A 16,753-nucleotide genomic window follows, 5' to 3' on the forward strand; every position below is an offset into this window, starting at 1 on the left:
GATATAAGAGTCCTGAGAAAGATTAGGGGCATGAACAGGTGGCATCTGATAATGTACATCATATTAAAAATGAGGATATTAGGAAAGAACTTGATATTGTTGGCATCCAGGAATGTGTTTGCAGAGCTAATCATCTCAGGTGGTATGGTCATTTAATGAAAAACAACAAATTCTACAAAATCAGTGGGAGAGGAAAGGTTAGCAAAACAAGTATTCTCTGCCAGGTTGGCAGGAAAAAGACCCAGATGTAAGTGGATTGATATAATAAGAAATGCCTTAGAAGGCAGAAATATAAGATCTGATAATGTTGGAATCTTGATAGGCAACAGATTAATTTTGAGGAAAATTGTTGATAGGAAGTTAGCGGTGATGTAAGTTTTTCCTGAAGTACTATTATAATATCCTGTACATCCCATGTGAGGGTACATGTCATGAATTTGATGATGATGATTATTGTTACTCATACAGCAGGTACCTCATGGAATCGAGACTCATTGTGGGAAACCCACACTATGCATTAACATAGTGCCTGTCATACATCTCGTTAAACTTATTCACTATTGGGATGTTCATAACCACCTCTGGCAATCCATCCCATTCATTCACCACTTTTCCATGTAAAGAACCTATTCCTCACACAATGCTAACCACATTCTTAGACAACTTCCAAGTGTGATCTCCTAGTTTTCCCTTTACTTCCCATGTATTGAAACATTTCTTTTGTGTCAGTATTATAGAATTCCTTCAGTAATTTAAGTTTCTATCATATCTTCTCTCTTCTGCCTGTTAGCTAAACTCTGCAACTCCCACACCTTCAATTTATCCTCATAGGGAGCAGTCCACAGACCTATCATGAGGTTAGTCACCTTATCTCTAAATCCTCTCCGCCACCTCTCGGTCCTCTAGAAATGCAGGTCACCAAATCTGTGCACATTAGCCAACATATGGTCGAATAACCTCCCTATCTTTACTTGTCAGTGCATTTTTCGACATCCAAGTAATCATCTAAGCTATTTTGCCAACTCTTGCAATATGTCCTCTGAATTTGAAATCTCAACCCCCCCCCCCCAGATCTCTAGCCTCATCAGTTTTCTGTAATCTAGTACCGTCAGTATGATACGAAGTATATAACTCTTTCATCCGAAAGTGCATCACCTTACATTTAAGAACATTAAACTGAAAACCTTAGTCCTTTACCTACACTGCTAATATAGTTAAATCATCCTGCAAGATATCTACATCACCATTATCAACTATTGTCCTGTCAACTTTCGCATCATCATCAGCAAACAACTGGATATTCCCCCCTCAAATATTCTATTATGTCATTACTGTATAAATTAAAGAATAGTGATCCTATTACACACCCTTGGGACACTGCACTAGTCATCCTCATTTGCTTTGATCCACTCCACCATACACCACCCTCTGTCTATCAGCCATCTGCCTATCCATTCCAATTTGCTTCAACTTATGTAATAGTTTTCCATGCAGTATTCTCTGCATGGAAAATACAGAAACAGCCAGAATTAGAACTCTTTATTCATCAGGGTGGGTAGGAAAATGCTATGCCATTTTTGGGATCTTGATTTCCGAGATATCTGGTTGTGGAATCCTTAGAGAAACAGATATTTATGGCTCTGGTTAGTAAAATCAATAGCGTCATACTGTTTATGAAGATGATATACAAAAGAATGGTGTACGATATTGACTTGTGACCATCCGTTTTCAGTGTACATAAGAAGAAAGCAAGCCATCAGTTTCACATTGAATGTAAACATTAATAAGGATAATGTGCTTTCATATTCTGCTTTCAAGATAAATGTGATTCTGGGATGAATTTTTTGTAAAAAAATTGGCAATATAATATATCATCATTCTTTCACATAAGATCCTCAGACATATGTCAATGAGTTTAAGAAGTGGTATTATAGACTTTGTGTTTCTTAGGGGGGGGGGACCTCCCCTCGATGAGTCTTGACAGACTTTATGTCCTTAGGAAGGACCTCCCACGATGAGTCTTTTGACTCCATGGAGGCCTGAATAATAATAATATGGTGCCATCAAAAAAAGTAAAGTTAGGACTTTGACTTGTCAAAGAAGAACATCAAGTTATAATTGTCATCTAGACAGTTCAGATAATTTGATTCCTCACGTTAACCCTTTTGCATCTTAGAAGTAGTGATATTATATTTGGAGAGTAGTTAGTGATAATATTCTTCTAGGGATATGAATTAGTAAAACTTCAGTCATCTTTTAACACCTAAGTGTTCTGATATTGGTATTTTGCTATCATTGTTAGGGATAAAAAATAAATTCATTGCAACAAGTCTGTCTTTTTAGAGGGAACAAAAATCTGTAAGGTAAGTTTTTGGTATGGTTATACCAGAGTTATGTTTAATTTGCATATAAAATTTCATGTGATGTTTATTTGAACTGAATGTGGATCTTTTGCTACTGTTTAGAACTGAAAATATCATAAGAACATATTAAAATCGAGATAATTACATACTGTTGCTGAGTAATAAATAAACTACCATTGTGTAATAGTTTGAATGAAATATAAACTAAAGTACTTTAAATTGTGTGGTGCTCCAATAACCTAAAATTTGCTCACAAATATTGTTAATTTCTGCTAATTATTGAATAATATTTTCAAATAGTAGCATTTCATTTTGTAACCAGATTTTTTTGGGTTTTTTTAGTTCCCCTAAACCTATATTTCAACAAGTTAATGGAAGGAGATTGCATCTTCAAAAGAACCATCAAGAGACAATAACTCCTCAGCATGAAGAAATAATTAAATATATTGATGAATGTAAGTTAAGTTTCCCGCATCATTTCCTTTGTTTCATTTGTGCTCTGTAAAGTGTTGATTTTCCTTTACACATTATTAGGATAAGATTTGTCTAATAAAATTCTTTCAGCATTCAGTGATAGTTGTGCCAGTACAGGTAAATCTAAGAAGTCATTCATTTCTAAACCCAGCAGTGGAACTGCAATCAGCAGTACTGAAAAGAAGCTCAGAAGGAAGAAGAGAAAAGAGTATTAGTAGGTAGGCATATCAATAATGTTCTGAAGCTAGTTCAGTAGACCTATGCAAATGCTGAATGGTTTTGTGTTGGATTTATTTGATCAGATTGCCAATTGTTATGGCAAACTGACATTGAAATTGGCTTTCAATTTCAATGTCATTAACCTAATCAATTTCATTTCTGATCAACCTACCTATCTTTGCATCATTAGCAGATAGCTGCATGCCCATCAAAACTCTCCATCTATCATTAATATAAAGATTGAATTAAAGGGCTTTCTTTCTATGAGGTTTGCCTTTAATTTTGTGGAGGATAGGCGAGCTATAAAAGACAAGTGCAGATTTATTAATGTTAGTTTTTTAATTTTATTTTTTCCACAATGAGTCTTTCACTTCATGGAGGTTTTTATAATAATAATAATAATATTTGAATAACAATGCCCATTGTTATTCATTGATTTGAGGTGGTGTCTGATCAGCTCAAATCTTGCCGAAGCTTTCTTACGTGCATCATTTTTTGATGTCAGCCAGCCATCCTCATCATCATAATGCTAATTATAGATATAGATTATATTGGTCTGTTCCAGTCTCATTATTCATCTAATATCCTCTTTTGAGGCTAATTACAGATATAGACTATATTGGTCTGTTCCAGTCTCATTATCCATCTAATATCCTCTTTTGAGGTCTATCTGGCCTTTTCTTTCCAGTTGGTTTATATTTTATTAATTGTTTTGGATATCTGGTGTTGGCCATTTGCTTTACATATTCTATCCAATTTTGTTTGTAATTGTTTAGTTTTTCTTCTATTGATTTTATTTTTAGTTCTTTTAAAATATCTTCATTTTTTTTTTTTGTTTGTTTGTCTAATAATGAATATTTTGCAGTTCTCATTAATCTCATTTCACCTGTTTTTATTCTTCTTTTATTGCCCAAGTTTCACTGCCATCCTCTTACCAAGCTAAAAGTTTATATTCCAATTCCATATTCTGCAATTTATGTGATAGCCTTCGATACTGTATTCTGTCAAAGCCTTTGTGTATATATCAGTCCTACACATGAGAGATCCCAAGACCTATGACATGACACTGCTATGTGTGGGCAAGTGGTTAAAAGAAGATGTGTTTTGTTGTTTTTTGAAGACCTTAGTCTTCAAGAAACAACAAAAGAGTTTTGTTTGCAGTTTGGTTTTTGTTAGAGTTTGGAGCTTAACTGTAATATTGGTGTGAACTAATATTACAGTTAAGCTGCTCATGTGAGTCATGAGCTATTATGTTATGTGTATTAGTCATGTGACTAATACACAGTAGGTGGAGCAGTGCCTGTGGACCTAAATAAATGACATAATACAACAACAGGGTGTACATGGGAAAGCAACCAGAGAGAGGGGAGTCACCAGTTAAGTGGACTGCTCTCTTCTATATACAGTCACGTATTCTGATGGAGGTCCTAGGTGCACCACCCCAAATGTGGGAACAATATTCTAAGGTCAGGTGGATGATCTGAGCTTTACAAAGTATCAGCAATTGAGCAGGAGAGAAGTACTGTCTAGAATGAAAAAGAACACCAAGCCTTTCTCAGGCAGATGAAGCTATGAACTCAATGTGCCTGCACCAGGACAGGCTAGATGTGAAAGCCAATTTAAGAAAAGAAAACCTGGGTGTGCAGGATGTTGTCAAAAATGAGGGAGAGTGAAACGCAGTCCTCCTTCTGGGCAAAATGAGACAGGAATGTATTTCAGTAGCATTCCACCAGACTATCCCCATCAAACCCAAGAATGGCGAATCCCCATCCAAGGCATTATATAAAGATCTTGAAGCATGAATTACTTGAGTCCCACTAAGGTTTGAAAATGAGGGTTGGAGGGCATGTCCATCATCAAAGTGTGAATAGGATTGGATGTCAGAGAGTGGAAATCGTTGATGCAGAGGATAATGAGTATAAGTGAAAGCACAGAGCCCCGAGGCACATCAGCACTGATTGAATAATCCAATGAAAGGAAACCATCCACCAAGTGCTGCACTGAACAGCTGTTGAGGAAGCTGGCAATCCATTCATAAAGGGAAGGTGGAATATTATAAGATGGCAGTTTGTATAAAGAATCTGTATTAAAAATTCAGTTATCCCATAAATTAAAAATTAAAACATGAATTAACTCAGGAAATTAATAATATAGTGTTATTTTTAACATTTATTTCAATGTTGTGGGCAAGACATTTTGAGAAGTAATTTTTATCTTTTTTTTTTTTTTATATTCCCACTCACATAAGGTTGTATGCTTATAGTACATTAGAACTGTGAGTGGACTATGAATATTTTTTATTCTATTTTTGTAATTTTTTTACATAGTTCAGAAACCCTGCTTTAGAGACTAATCATGAAACTTTTTCAAGCCACTTCAGACCTTCAATAAGTGGAAAAGTGGTCTGTTATGTCGTTGTTCTTCAGTCTTGCTCAGCTGCCCTGCTATGAAGGGTTAGCTTGCCAGGACACTCGATCTGCAGGAGACGACACATAACTTCTACGGCCAATTCGGAATCGCCCAGCTGGCGGGAGAGAGAGCCAACGTCCACGAAAAAAAAGAAAAAAAAACAGGAACCAAAAAAAGCCTTGAGAGAGAGGGGGGGGGCAAACCCCCTTTATGTCACCTCCTTTGGCGCCCTCTCTCCACTATATTTTTCCGCATGGCACGCATCTTCCGCACGTGACGTCTTCCGAGAACGCGTTCGAGCTTCATCTTTCATATAAGTTCTCTGTGCCTTAGGCCATAAGTTACACTGGACGGCTAAGACGTGACCTTTAGACTTTAGCTTACACTCAATTAATTCACATACACTGCATGGGATATTCTATTTTAACTACATTTTTATACAGAATTCCTTTCATGACTTTGTGTAAACAGGATTAATTTCACATTTCTAAATCAACTTTCTTTCAGCTCTACTTAAGGTTAATATATGTTTTCCTTTCTTGCCCAAATACAAGTTTCTCATTGTTTACATTTTTGACTCGTTAGATTCTGAATGAATTAATTCCTTTCCAAATTTGATCATTCAGGTGTCTCATACTGGGTGATGAAATTCATCTCCTACCTAAAGACAATTACAAACATCCATGCCCACGGTGCATTTCAAACCTGCAACCTGTAGGTTGAGGAGTGGATACTCTAACCACTCGGATAACCAGGCCGGTAGTTTTCGCTGTTGACATCTTTGTATCCCTGATTTGTATCCTCAGGGAGTTCAGGCTACTATGACAGCACTATATGATTAAGTTACATTATTAATAATCTATCAACAGTTTTCCTCCAAATTAATCTATTACTTGTCAGCACTACAATAATATTGTATGTAACATTTCGTCCTTCTAAGGCACTTTTGACTGAATCAATCCACTTAGACCTTGGTCTTCCTCTGCGTCTTTTTTCTAGCCATCTTGTCATTTAAGTCAGTGTTTCCCAAACTTCTGGATGTCAGGGCCCCCTTTGCAAAAATTAAAATATTTCACGGCCCCCCTCAAAACAAAATCGTAATAGAGAGATATATCATCATCATCATCATCATCAAATTCCTGCCATGTACCCTCAAGGGGTGTACAGGATATGACAGTACTACATGAAAAAATTACATCATTACTAACTTCCTATCTACAATTTTCCTCCAAATCAGTCTGTTACTTGTCAAGACTCCAACATTATCAGATCTTATATTTCTATCGTCTAAGGCACTTTGTACCGTATCAATCCACCTATATCTTGGTCTTCCTCTGGGTCGTTTTCCTGCCAACCTGGCAGAGAACACTTGTTTTGCTAATCTTTCCTCTCCCATTCTATTTAAGTCACCATACCATCTGAGATTAGCTCTGCTAACGCATTCCTGGATGCTGACAATGTCAAGTTCTTTCCTAATATCCTCATTTTTAATATGATATTTCCATTGATGCCATCTGTTCACGCCTCTAATCTTTCTCAGGACTCTCATATCTGCAGTCTCTAGTCTTTGGTCAAGTGTTTTACTTCTGACCCAGCTCTCAGATCCATAAGTTAAAATTGGTTTGAACACAGTCTTGTATAAAGCTAATTTAGTGTTCTGACTAATTTCTTTCTTATTCCATATGAATTTATTCAATTGACTTCCCACGATACCAGCTTTGCTGATTCTGTTGTCTATTTCTATATTTAGTTTACCATCTTCAGTAAAAATTATGCCTAAGTAGCTGAAATGTTTTACTTGTTCCACAGGTTCTCCATTCACAACACAGTTGACATTTTCTATGATTCTGCCTATTTTCATTGTCTTTGTCTTTTTATTGCTGACCTTCATACCATATCTATTACAACAGCTATTCAATTTAGTCAGAGAATCTTGCAGACTTGTAGCGGATTTATTTAGAAGTATAACATCATCCGCATAAAGCAAAGAGCTGACATTAACATCTCCAATTTTGATATCAGGTTTAATACCACATTCCTTCATAATGTGATCCATATAGATAATGAATAACAGAGGGGATAATGTACATCCTTGTCTCACACCAGATTTAACATTAAACCATCTTCCTGTACTTCCTTCAATTCTAACTGCTGACTCACAACTCAAATAAAGACTAAGTATTGCTTGATATAATGCCCCATTGACACCATATAAGTGCAGCGTATTGAATTGCTTCTCTCTTGGCACCTTGTCATATGCCTTTTCCAAATCGACAAAACTTAAATACAGATCTTTGTTATATTCCCGTGCTTTCTCGACTATTTGTCGTAAAGTCAAGATCTGATCCTGACAGCCTCTATTTGGCCTGAATCCAGCTTGTTCTTCACCAAGCTTTTCTTCCACAATTCTTCTCAACCGTTTCTCTAGTATACTTGCATAGATCTTGCCAGGAACACTCAGTAGGGAAATACCTCTGTAATTCTCACATTCAGTTTTATTTCCCTTTTTATATATGGGTACTATGAGAGCTCTACTCCAATCATCGGGAATTCGTCCCTCTGTCCAGGCTTTCTGAACTATGCAGTGCAGCCACTGTAAGACTCTTATACCACCATACTTCAGCATTTCTGGTCGAATATCATCTACTCCTGCTGCCTTTCCACATTTCAAGCCTTTGATGGCTTTTTCTACTTCAAGTATGGATATGTATTCCTGACTGCATGCCTGGTCAGTGTTTTTTATCACTGTGCTGTCATCACTGCTTGTTTCATTTAGCAGTTTTTCAAAGTAATTACTCCATACTTCAAGGATATCTTTTTCTCCTGTTTTCATTTCACCTTTATCATCTCTAATTCCTTTTACAGCACTCTTTCCTCCATTCCTAAGCTTCTTCAACAACCTCCAGAATATTTTGCCACCTTCTTGATATTTATTTTCTATATTCTTGCCAAAGTCCTCCCATGACTTTTGTTTAGCTAGTTTTACACACTGTTTAGCTTTCTTACATTTGTCTCTGTATTCTGTAAGAGTAGAAGCTGACTTATTTGCCAGGAACTTTTGATATGCTTTCTTCTTTTCCTTTACTGCCTCTTTAACTTCCTGTGTCCACCAGGGAGTTCTGATTTTTTTATCCTTGCACACAACCTCACCACATGCCTCTCTGGCTGAATCAATCAATGTTTCCTTCAGAGTTTGCCACTGAATCTCCAAGGTTTGATTCCTGTTATCAAACTCTTTCATTTTCTTTTCAATAATATTTCTGTATTTTAGTCTACAGTTCATATCTGAGAGCTGCTCAACTTTTATTCGCTTTAAAACTTTCTTACATGTTATTCTTTTCAATATGAAATTCAATTTTATCCTGCTCAAGAGTAAATAGTGATCGCTTCCAATTTTAAATCCTCTGTACACTGGTGTCCAGCACTAGGGAGAAAACATCACTATCAACAATAACATAGTCAATGAGATTTTTCTTATTCCTTGCCTCTTCTCTCCATGTGAATTTGTGCACATTTTTATGTTGGAAATGGTGTTAGTAATAACCAGTCCATGTCCTGAGCAGAAATCCAGCAGATATTTGCCATTATTATTAGCTTTGCTCTTTTCTCCAAATTTTCCCAAAATATTTTTGTATGTCTCACGATCATTTCCTACTCTACTATTTAGATCCCCAACAAGGACCAACTTTTCCTTTTTCATTGTGTCAGTTGCTTTTTCTAAAGCCTCAAAAAATTCCTCCACTTCTACCTTAGTAGAACCTTCTGTGGGACCATAGGCACAAATAAGTCTCATTGTCCAGTTCCCCATTCTCATATTTGCCCACATTACTCTACTTGAGACTGACTTCCATTCAAGAAGATTAGCCTCGTATTTTGTGTTGAATACTATGGCTGCTCCTTCTTTTCCTTGATTGTCATTGCCTGAATATAACATTTTGTATTTATTGCTCAGAAAATCTCACTAATTTTGGTCTTTTTTGTTTTAGTCACCCCTATTATGTCGATCTGGTACTTATCTAATTCCTCAGCTAGCTCCCTTTCTTTGCCATTCAGGCTTCTTATGTCGATGGTACCGATCTTTAACTCTGGTGATGTTGAGTTGGGGTTTGTTTTCAGATTTGTTCCAGTAGCTGACTTTTCGCTGTTCACCCTGGTTCCCTGGCGAAAACCACGGGGGCCTTGTTTAACCGGGCAACGCCCCAGCCGGCATGAAATTTTGTCATGTTGTACCATCATTTTTTATTTTGGTTTAACCAATAAGAATACAATTTGGTCGGCTAAATCCCAAATTGCCAGCCCATCCTCGTTCATTCAGTATCAAAGTAGATACCCAACAGGGTGCACCACGAGAAGGTGAGGATTGGACATTAGGTCAGAAGCCCTGGTCGGTTCTCCACATTCCTTTAAAGGCTATGTGGAGGTCTCCTCTCAGTTATACAGCTTTGACCCTTAAGCACCCCTTTAAGAGGGGTGAGATATATTATTAGATAGTTTTATATATATTTTATATTATTTTATATTATATATTTTAGATATATTATTAGATAGATTAGATACTTAGAGAGATATATTATTTTAATATTTATTCTATTTATATTTGATACAAAACATACACAGCGAATACTGCAAAAATCAAATGCATATATTACATTTTTTGCCTCTTACCATTTGGTTTTGAAGACGATGCGGGCTGTTCTGGTAAAATATGAAATACTGTCCTTTTTTTGAGTCTGTTTCTGTTTCTTCTGATTGTTCGCGGGAATTTTTTTAACTTTTTTATCAGCCACTAATCCATCTCAGGGTTAAAATTTTTAATGTAGAATAGATCAAATAATATCACCACTTACCGATACTGGCACACCACAGACTGATAACATGAAATTAGTGTGCCTGAATAAGGGAATCCCCGGACCAGGAACATTTTTCTCTTTTGTGACTTTTCTCCCTTTACGGTAATTAAGCCTAACGCGAAACAGGCAGCAAAGGCAGGTTATTAAAACGTGCAGATGATTGGTGCGGTGTTAACAAAATATCGTGCAACCGAAAAATAAAAGCATAGCCAATAATTGAGTTGAAATGCTAACTCTCTTCAACCGAATTCCATATGTGAAACTGCCATAACATTCATTATATATATATATTACTTAGTTTTAACACTTTTACGAATTTTAACACATTCGGTTGAATTTTATTGCTGCTTGCGAAATCGAACTCACATCTAATTAATAACAATAGTTTTTAGTTAGATACTGTGTTTGCCCATGCAACATATGGTTTTGTTTCAGTCTATACGGCATAGTTTCTGTATGAGGGGACATGTGATTCATTAATGTGTTTTTATCCCAGTTGTCTCTAATGGCACTATTTGTTGAGAAATATATTACACAGACTCCTCATAAGTTATTCACTGGCATAATAAAAGTACTTGTTTTTATTGCCTCTTCAGTATAATGGCTGTTAGGGAGGGGTGTTGTTTACCACTGCAGGCGAGTTACTATCTCCCCACATGAAATTGTTTAAGCTTTTTTTCATGTGTGAAGTATATGCGAAACTTATTGGTAACAGAAAACTAGCTCGGATGACAGTGATAATATAAAACGAGTTTTGATATGTATATAAAGTCAATATCAACAGTCCCTGATTACGAATGCGTGATGAAAGGGACAGGAAGATTTGGAGCTTCCCTGGAGAGCATTCGAAGTAAATACAATTAACCACTGCTTTGAAATGAAACATATGAATAAGCAATATTTACTAATATTCATTAAGCGCCAAAATACGCAGGAAGCAAAGTTTGTGAACTAACACCAATGTGTGAATTTTTCCATTAAAATATAAAAAATAACAAAAAAATAATAAAAGTTAAAGACGTTTCTTTTAAAATAAAAAAATCTACTTAGTCTTAAAACATTTTTAATTTGTTTTCATTATTTCACACCCCCCCCCCCCTCAACAAAACATACGCCCACAGTTTGGGAAGCGCTGATTTAAGTGACCATACCACCTTAGATTAGCCCTGCTGACACATTCTTGAATGCAAACAATGTCAAGTTCCTTCCTAATGTCTTCATTTTTAATGATTTTTTTCCATCGATGCCATTTGTTCAGGCCCCTAATTTTTCTAAGAACTCTCATATATTGTGGTCTCTAATCTTTGATTGAGTACTTTGTTTGTAATCCACTCAGATCCATAGCTCAAAACTGGTTTGAACACTGTCTTATATACTGCTAGTTTAGATGCCATTTGTTCAGGTCCCTAATTTTTCTAAGAACTCTCATATATTGTGGTCTCTAATCTTTGATTGAGTACTTTGTTTGTAATCCATTCAGATCCATAGCTCAAAACTGGTTTGAACACTGTCTTATATACTGCTAGTTTAGTGTTTTGGCTAATTTCTCTCTTATTCCATATAAATTTATTTAACTCACTTCTCGCCATACCAGCTTTGCTTATTCTGTTGTCTATTTCCAAATTTAACTTGACATCTTCTCAATAAATTGTGCCTAAATAGTTGAAATGTTTTACTTGGTCTATGCAGCAGAAATTTTTATAATGTGACTCATACAAATGATGAATAAGAATGAAAATAATGTGCATCCTTGTCTTACACCTGATTTTATCAAACCATCTTCCTGTATCTCCTTCACTTTGCATATACTGTGTATTGCCCTGTATAATGTTCCATTTACTTCATATAATTAGCTATTTACCTCATATAACTAGTGTTTTGAAAAGCTTTTTCCTGGGCACCTTGTCATATGCATTTTCCAGATATACAAAATTTAAGTACTGATCTTTATCATAATCCCATGATTTCTCAACTATTTGTCATAAAGTGGAAATTTGATCTTGACAACCTGTATTTGGCATGAATCCAGCTTGTTCTTTTCCCAGTTTCTCTTCTATAATTTTTTTCAGCCTCTTTTCAATAAATATTACCTGGAACACTTAGTAGAGAAATTTCTGTGTAATTCTCACATTCAGCTTTATTCCCTTTTTTATAGATGGGAACTATGAGAACTCTATTCCGATCATCTGGAATCTGACCTTCTGACCAGGCCCTCTGAATTGTGCAGTTTAGTCACTGCAGGACTTTTATACCACATATTTGAACATTTCTGGTCAAATATCATGTACCACAGCTGTCTTTCCACATTTCAAGTTTTTGACTGCTTTTTGTACCTCAAGTATTGATATGTACTCCTCTTTGCATTCCTCTTGAAAATGTTTTAATATTGTTTTGTCACTGTTTCGTTTAACAGTCTTTCAAAGTAATTACTCCAGACATCTTGGATATCCTTATCTTCAGTTTTGATGTCATCTTTATCATCTTTCATGAAGCTTTTTCAATGGGCTCCAGACATTTTGCCACCTTTCTGATATTTACCTTCTATATTTTCACCAAATGCTTCCTATGACTTTTGTTTTGCTAACTTTCACCCATAGCTTAGGTTTTTTTCTGTATTCTTTTAGAGCATCTAACAACTTATTTGTTAGGAACTTTCTGTATGCTTTTCCAGGACTGCTTCCTTAACTTCGTATGTCCACCATGCTCATTTTCTATCCTTGCACACAATTTCACCACATGCCTGCCTAGCTGAATCAGTGAATGTTTTCTTCACAGTTTGCCACTGAGACAAAGGTTTGGGTCTTGTTTTCAATCTGTATCATTCTTTCTTCAGTAATGTTTGTATACTATGGGCTGTAGTTTACCTGTAAAAGATGCTCAGCTTTTTTACATACTGTTATTTTCAATGTGATATTCAGTTTTATCCTACTTAAAACTAAGTGGTTACTTTCAGTTTCAAATTCTCTGTACATTGTTGTATCCTGAACTAGCATAGAGATATTACTATCAACATAGTCAATGAGGCTTTTTTATTTCTTGTACCTTCTCTTCATGTGAACTTTGTGCACATCTTTTATGTTGGAGCATGGTGTTAGTAATGACTAATCAATTTGTAATGACCTAAAACGTTTTTGTATGCCTGATGAGATTCGCTTCCTACTCTGCTGTTTAGATCTCCTACAAGTACCACTTTTTCTTTATGTCAGCTGCCTACCTCAGTGACTCAAAAATTTCCTTCACTTCTTCCTTAAGAGAAACTTCTGTGAGACCATAGGCACAAACAAATTTCATTGTCCATTTCCCCATTTTAAAGTGTACCCACATAACTACTTGAAATTGCCTTCCAGTCAAAATAAAATTTATTTAAATTAAATATTAGAATGTAATTTTATAGATGGTGTATTAAGACAAATGTGTTTTTTTTTTTTTTTAAATTTTAAATTAGTAGATTGTCAATTATGAGAGAAGTGAAAGTCACTGCTCTATTCATGTTATAGAAGTAATTAATTGACTTTGAATTCTGTGAAATGAAGAATTATTATAAATTTTACTTGTTTCATTATGAGGTTGTAATTAAAGTAACTTTCCTGCACTATGAAAAGAACCTTATCATTTCAAGCACAGTGCCAAATACAATAATAATGGCACATAGCGTTTTTCTGGAACAGAAGTTTCTCTACTGTATTTCTGAGTATGTGCAGAAGTGAAAAGAATATTATTGAACATTGCTTAGCATTCAGGTGTTTGAAAAGAAAAAAAGAAAACATAGCAGGAAGAGAATTATGGAGTGTCTGTGTCTTCAATATATGAAGACTAAGCAGAATTTAATAGAAAAGTTAGTAATGGAAGACTGAGAGAGGACATTCTTTAAAAGGGAGACAAGTGTGAAGTTTATTGTAATTATTAATCTATATTGGATTGATTCAGTGAGAACTGAAAGCAACTTTATTGCTCTCCAGTTCATATAGAAATGGGCCCAGTAGTTTTTGTTGTTTTTATATAAAATGATATTAAATATCCATTCTTTTTTTATCACCAGATTCAAATTTTTCTGAGAGTTTATGATCATATAACTTTCAGCATAGGTGTTGCCTTGGTTTGCACTACTTAAGAGATGAACTCTGCTCAGGAAACCTAATTCAAGGACTAATAAAAGCAAATATATGGACTCCTGAGCAGAGTTCACTACTTAAAGTGCAAATACTTAAAATGCACTACTTCAAGTAGTGCAAATGAAGGCAGTTATATTTTAATAAGTACTCTCAGAAAAATTTGAATCTGGTGGTGATTTGAATCTGGCGATAAAAAAAGGAAAGGATATTTAATATCCTTTTATACAATTACTAGGCCAGAAATTGTTTTAGTTTACTAAGTTATTATATAAAAACTATATAAAAGTAACAGCTTTCTGTTTGGGTTATTTTTATTTAGGATTCTGCATGTTGTAAAGTGATTTCAAGTTGTTGATTTGGTTTTGGTCATTTATTAAATGAAGAATGTTGAGACTTTCATATATAAAGTTATTCTAAGATTAAACTGTTGATATTATTTTAGAAGTTTGTTCAATGAAGCTTGCTATTACTTTCACATAGAAAGTGAATCAAGTTATTAAAATATTTTAGATGAAGACAATGTGTTTTCTTCAGTGTTCTAATTTTAAAATGCAAAAAGAATTTAACTGATTGATGTTGTCATATTAGAAAGACAGAAGAAAACCTGTGTCAGTTTTCCTTCTATGTGAATTCAAGAAAGTACGAGTGTTCTAGGAGACTAAAATTCTTGAAGTTATGTCCATAAAAGATAATAACTTTTAGTTTATGACATTGAAATGAAGCTGAGTAAATAAGGTGTTTTTCATGTGATCTAAAAAAGTATACTTATTAGTGCTTGCATAGATAAGTTATATTGATTTAATGTTGTATATGCTTGTCTTTTTTTGTAAATTTAAGATTTTTATTTCAGTTACAAAGGTGTCTGAAGACTCACTCTCATAATGGGTTTAATGAGTTAATTTAGAGGATGTTATGTGTGAGATCCTAGGATATGAATCTGTGTGCAAGTTGGATTTGCTGGTGTTTTATTTTGGAGTCCAGAGTTAAACCACTTGAAATAGGAGTAATTTACTAATAGCGTAAATAATAGGGTTGTATACATAACTAAGAAAGAAAGGGAAAAAAAACTCCCACCAACAAAAAAAAATATAGTACAGTCAACATGATTCAAACTTGTGCAGGGAAACCCAACAGATTTCACTGGAGTTTCATTGCACAGGTACAAGAATATCTGTATTAAAAATTCAGATATTCCCATATTGTACTTCTAAATGAATCCTTTATAAGGTTTGCTGAACTTGTTAAGTGAACTGAATAACTGCTGTAAGAAATTTATTATAACAAAACAGCAAGAAAGATAAACTGAAAATAGTTAGGACAAATGGAAACCATCAACTGCATTCTCAGTGGAGAATCTATAGAACAAGTAAAATATTTCAGCTATTTAGGCATGATTTTTAGAGAAAATGGCAAATTAAATGTTGAATTAGATTGGAATAAACAAAATGGATAATGGTAGGAAACCTGGAATAAATTAATGTGGAATAAGAGAAAATTAGCCAAAACACCAAATTAGCAATAGAAAACTGCATTCAAACCATTTTAATATATTTATTATATGGATTTAAAAGTCGTCTTAGAAATAAAGCGATTGAAGACTGCCGACCATAGGTAAGAGAGTTCTGAGGAAAATAAGTGGAGCATATAGGAGAATAATCTGATGTAGTATGGTCACTTAAAAGCAAGAGGGAAAGGTTAGCAAAACAGATGTTTGGCAAGATATACAGGGGAAGATGATCCAGAGGATGATCAGAATCTGGGTGGATTGATGCAGCTAGCAATACATCAGAAGACTGAAAATGTTAGGAAGCTTATAATAATGTAAACTATCTTAATTATATAATATAATGTAACAGTATCCTGTATGATCCTCTTAAGTACATGAAAGAAACTGCTGATGACTACTATTAAATTATTTTTTGTTTAAACTGAATTTATTTCAATATGTAAAGTTGCATTTATTCATTTTTTTTTTTAATGATAATCCTCACCTCACATCTACTCCTTTGTCAGAAAGATCTTAAGATATCTTTAACTGCTAACTCAACACCAAATATCTGTTGTATTGAGAAACAACTACTCAGAATAAAACATGAGCATATCATTGCATTCATGATGGAGCTGAGATTCCAGAACCTTGGCTAAGTTGGCACAGCAGATTGACTAATAGTCTGTGCAGACACTGTTTTGTCATGAGGCAAGTTCTCTGCCTATCTACACAATCTACCATACCTCTCCTTGAACTCATTAACAGGCAAGGAACTCACAACTCTAGCAACCCATTCCACTCATTCACAACACTCCAAACAAAAAATCTAGTCCTCAC

At 34.8% G+C, this 16,753-nt stretch overlaps 1 protein-coding gene across 1 annotated transcript in view; it reads left to right on the forward strand.

Moving 5' to 3' along the window:
- The window catches only part of LOC150097202 (MAPK regulated corepressor interacting protein 2-like), an 85,299-nt gene that overhangs the window by 23,903 nt on the left and 44,643 nt on the right, over window positions 1–16,753 (forward strand). The window contains exon 3 of the mRNA XM_090407135.1: window positions 2,706–2,818. Coding sequence (XP_090263261.1) covers window positions 2,706–2,818 — 113 coding nt within the window. The remainder of the gene's footprint in view (window positions 1–2,705; window positions 2,819–16,753) is intronic.

Source organism: Typopeltis vanoorti, chromosome 17 (genome assembly GCF_054136105.1).
Source record: "Typopeltis vanoorti isolate ZY-2024b chromosome 17, IOZ_Tvanoo_1.0, whole genome shotgun sequence".
Classification (NCBI taxonomy): domain Eukaryota; kingdom Metazoa; phylum Arthropoda; class Arachnida; order Uropygi; family Thelyphonidae; genus Typopeltis; species Typopeltis vanoorti.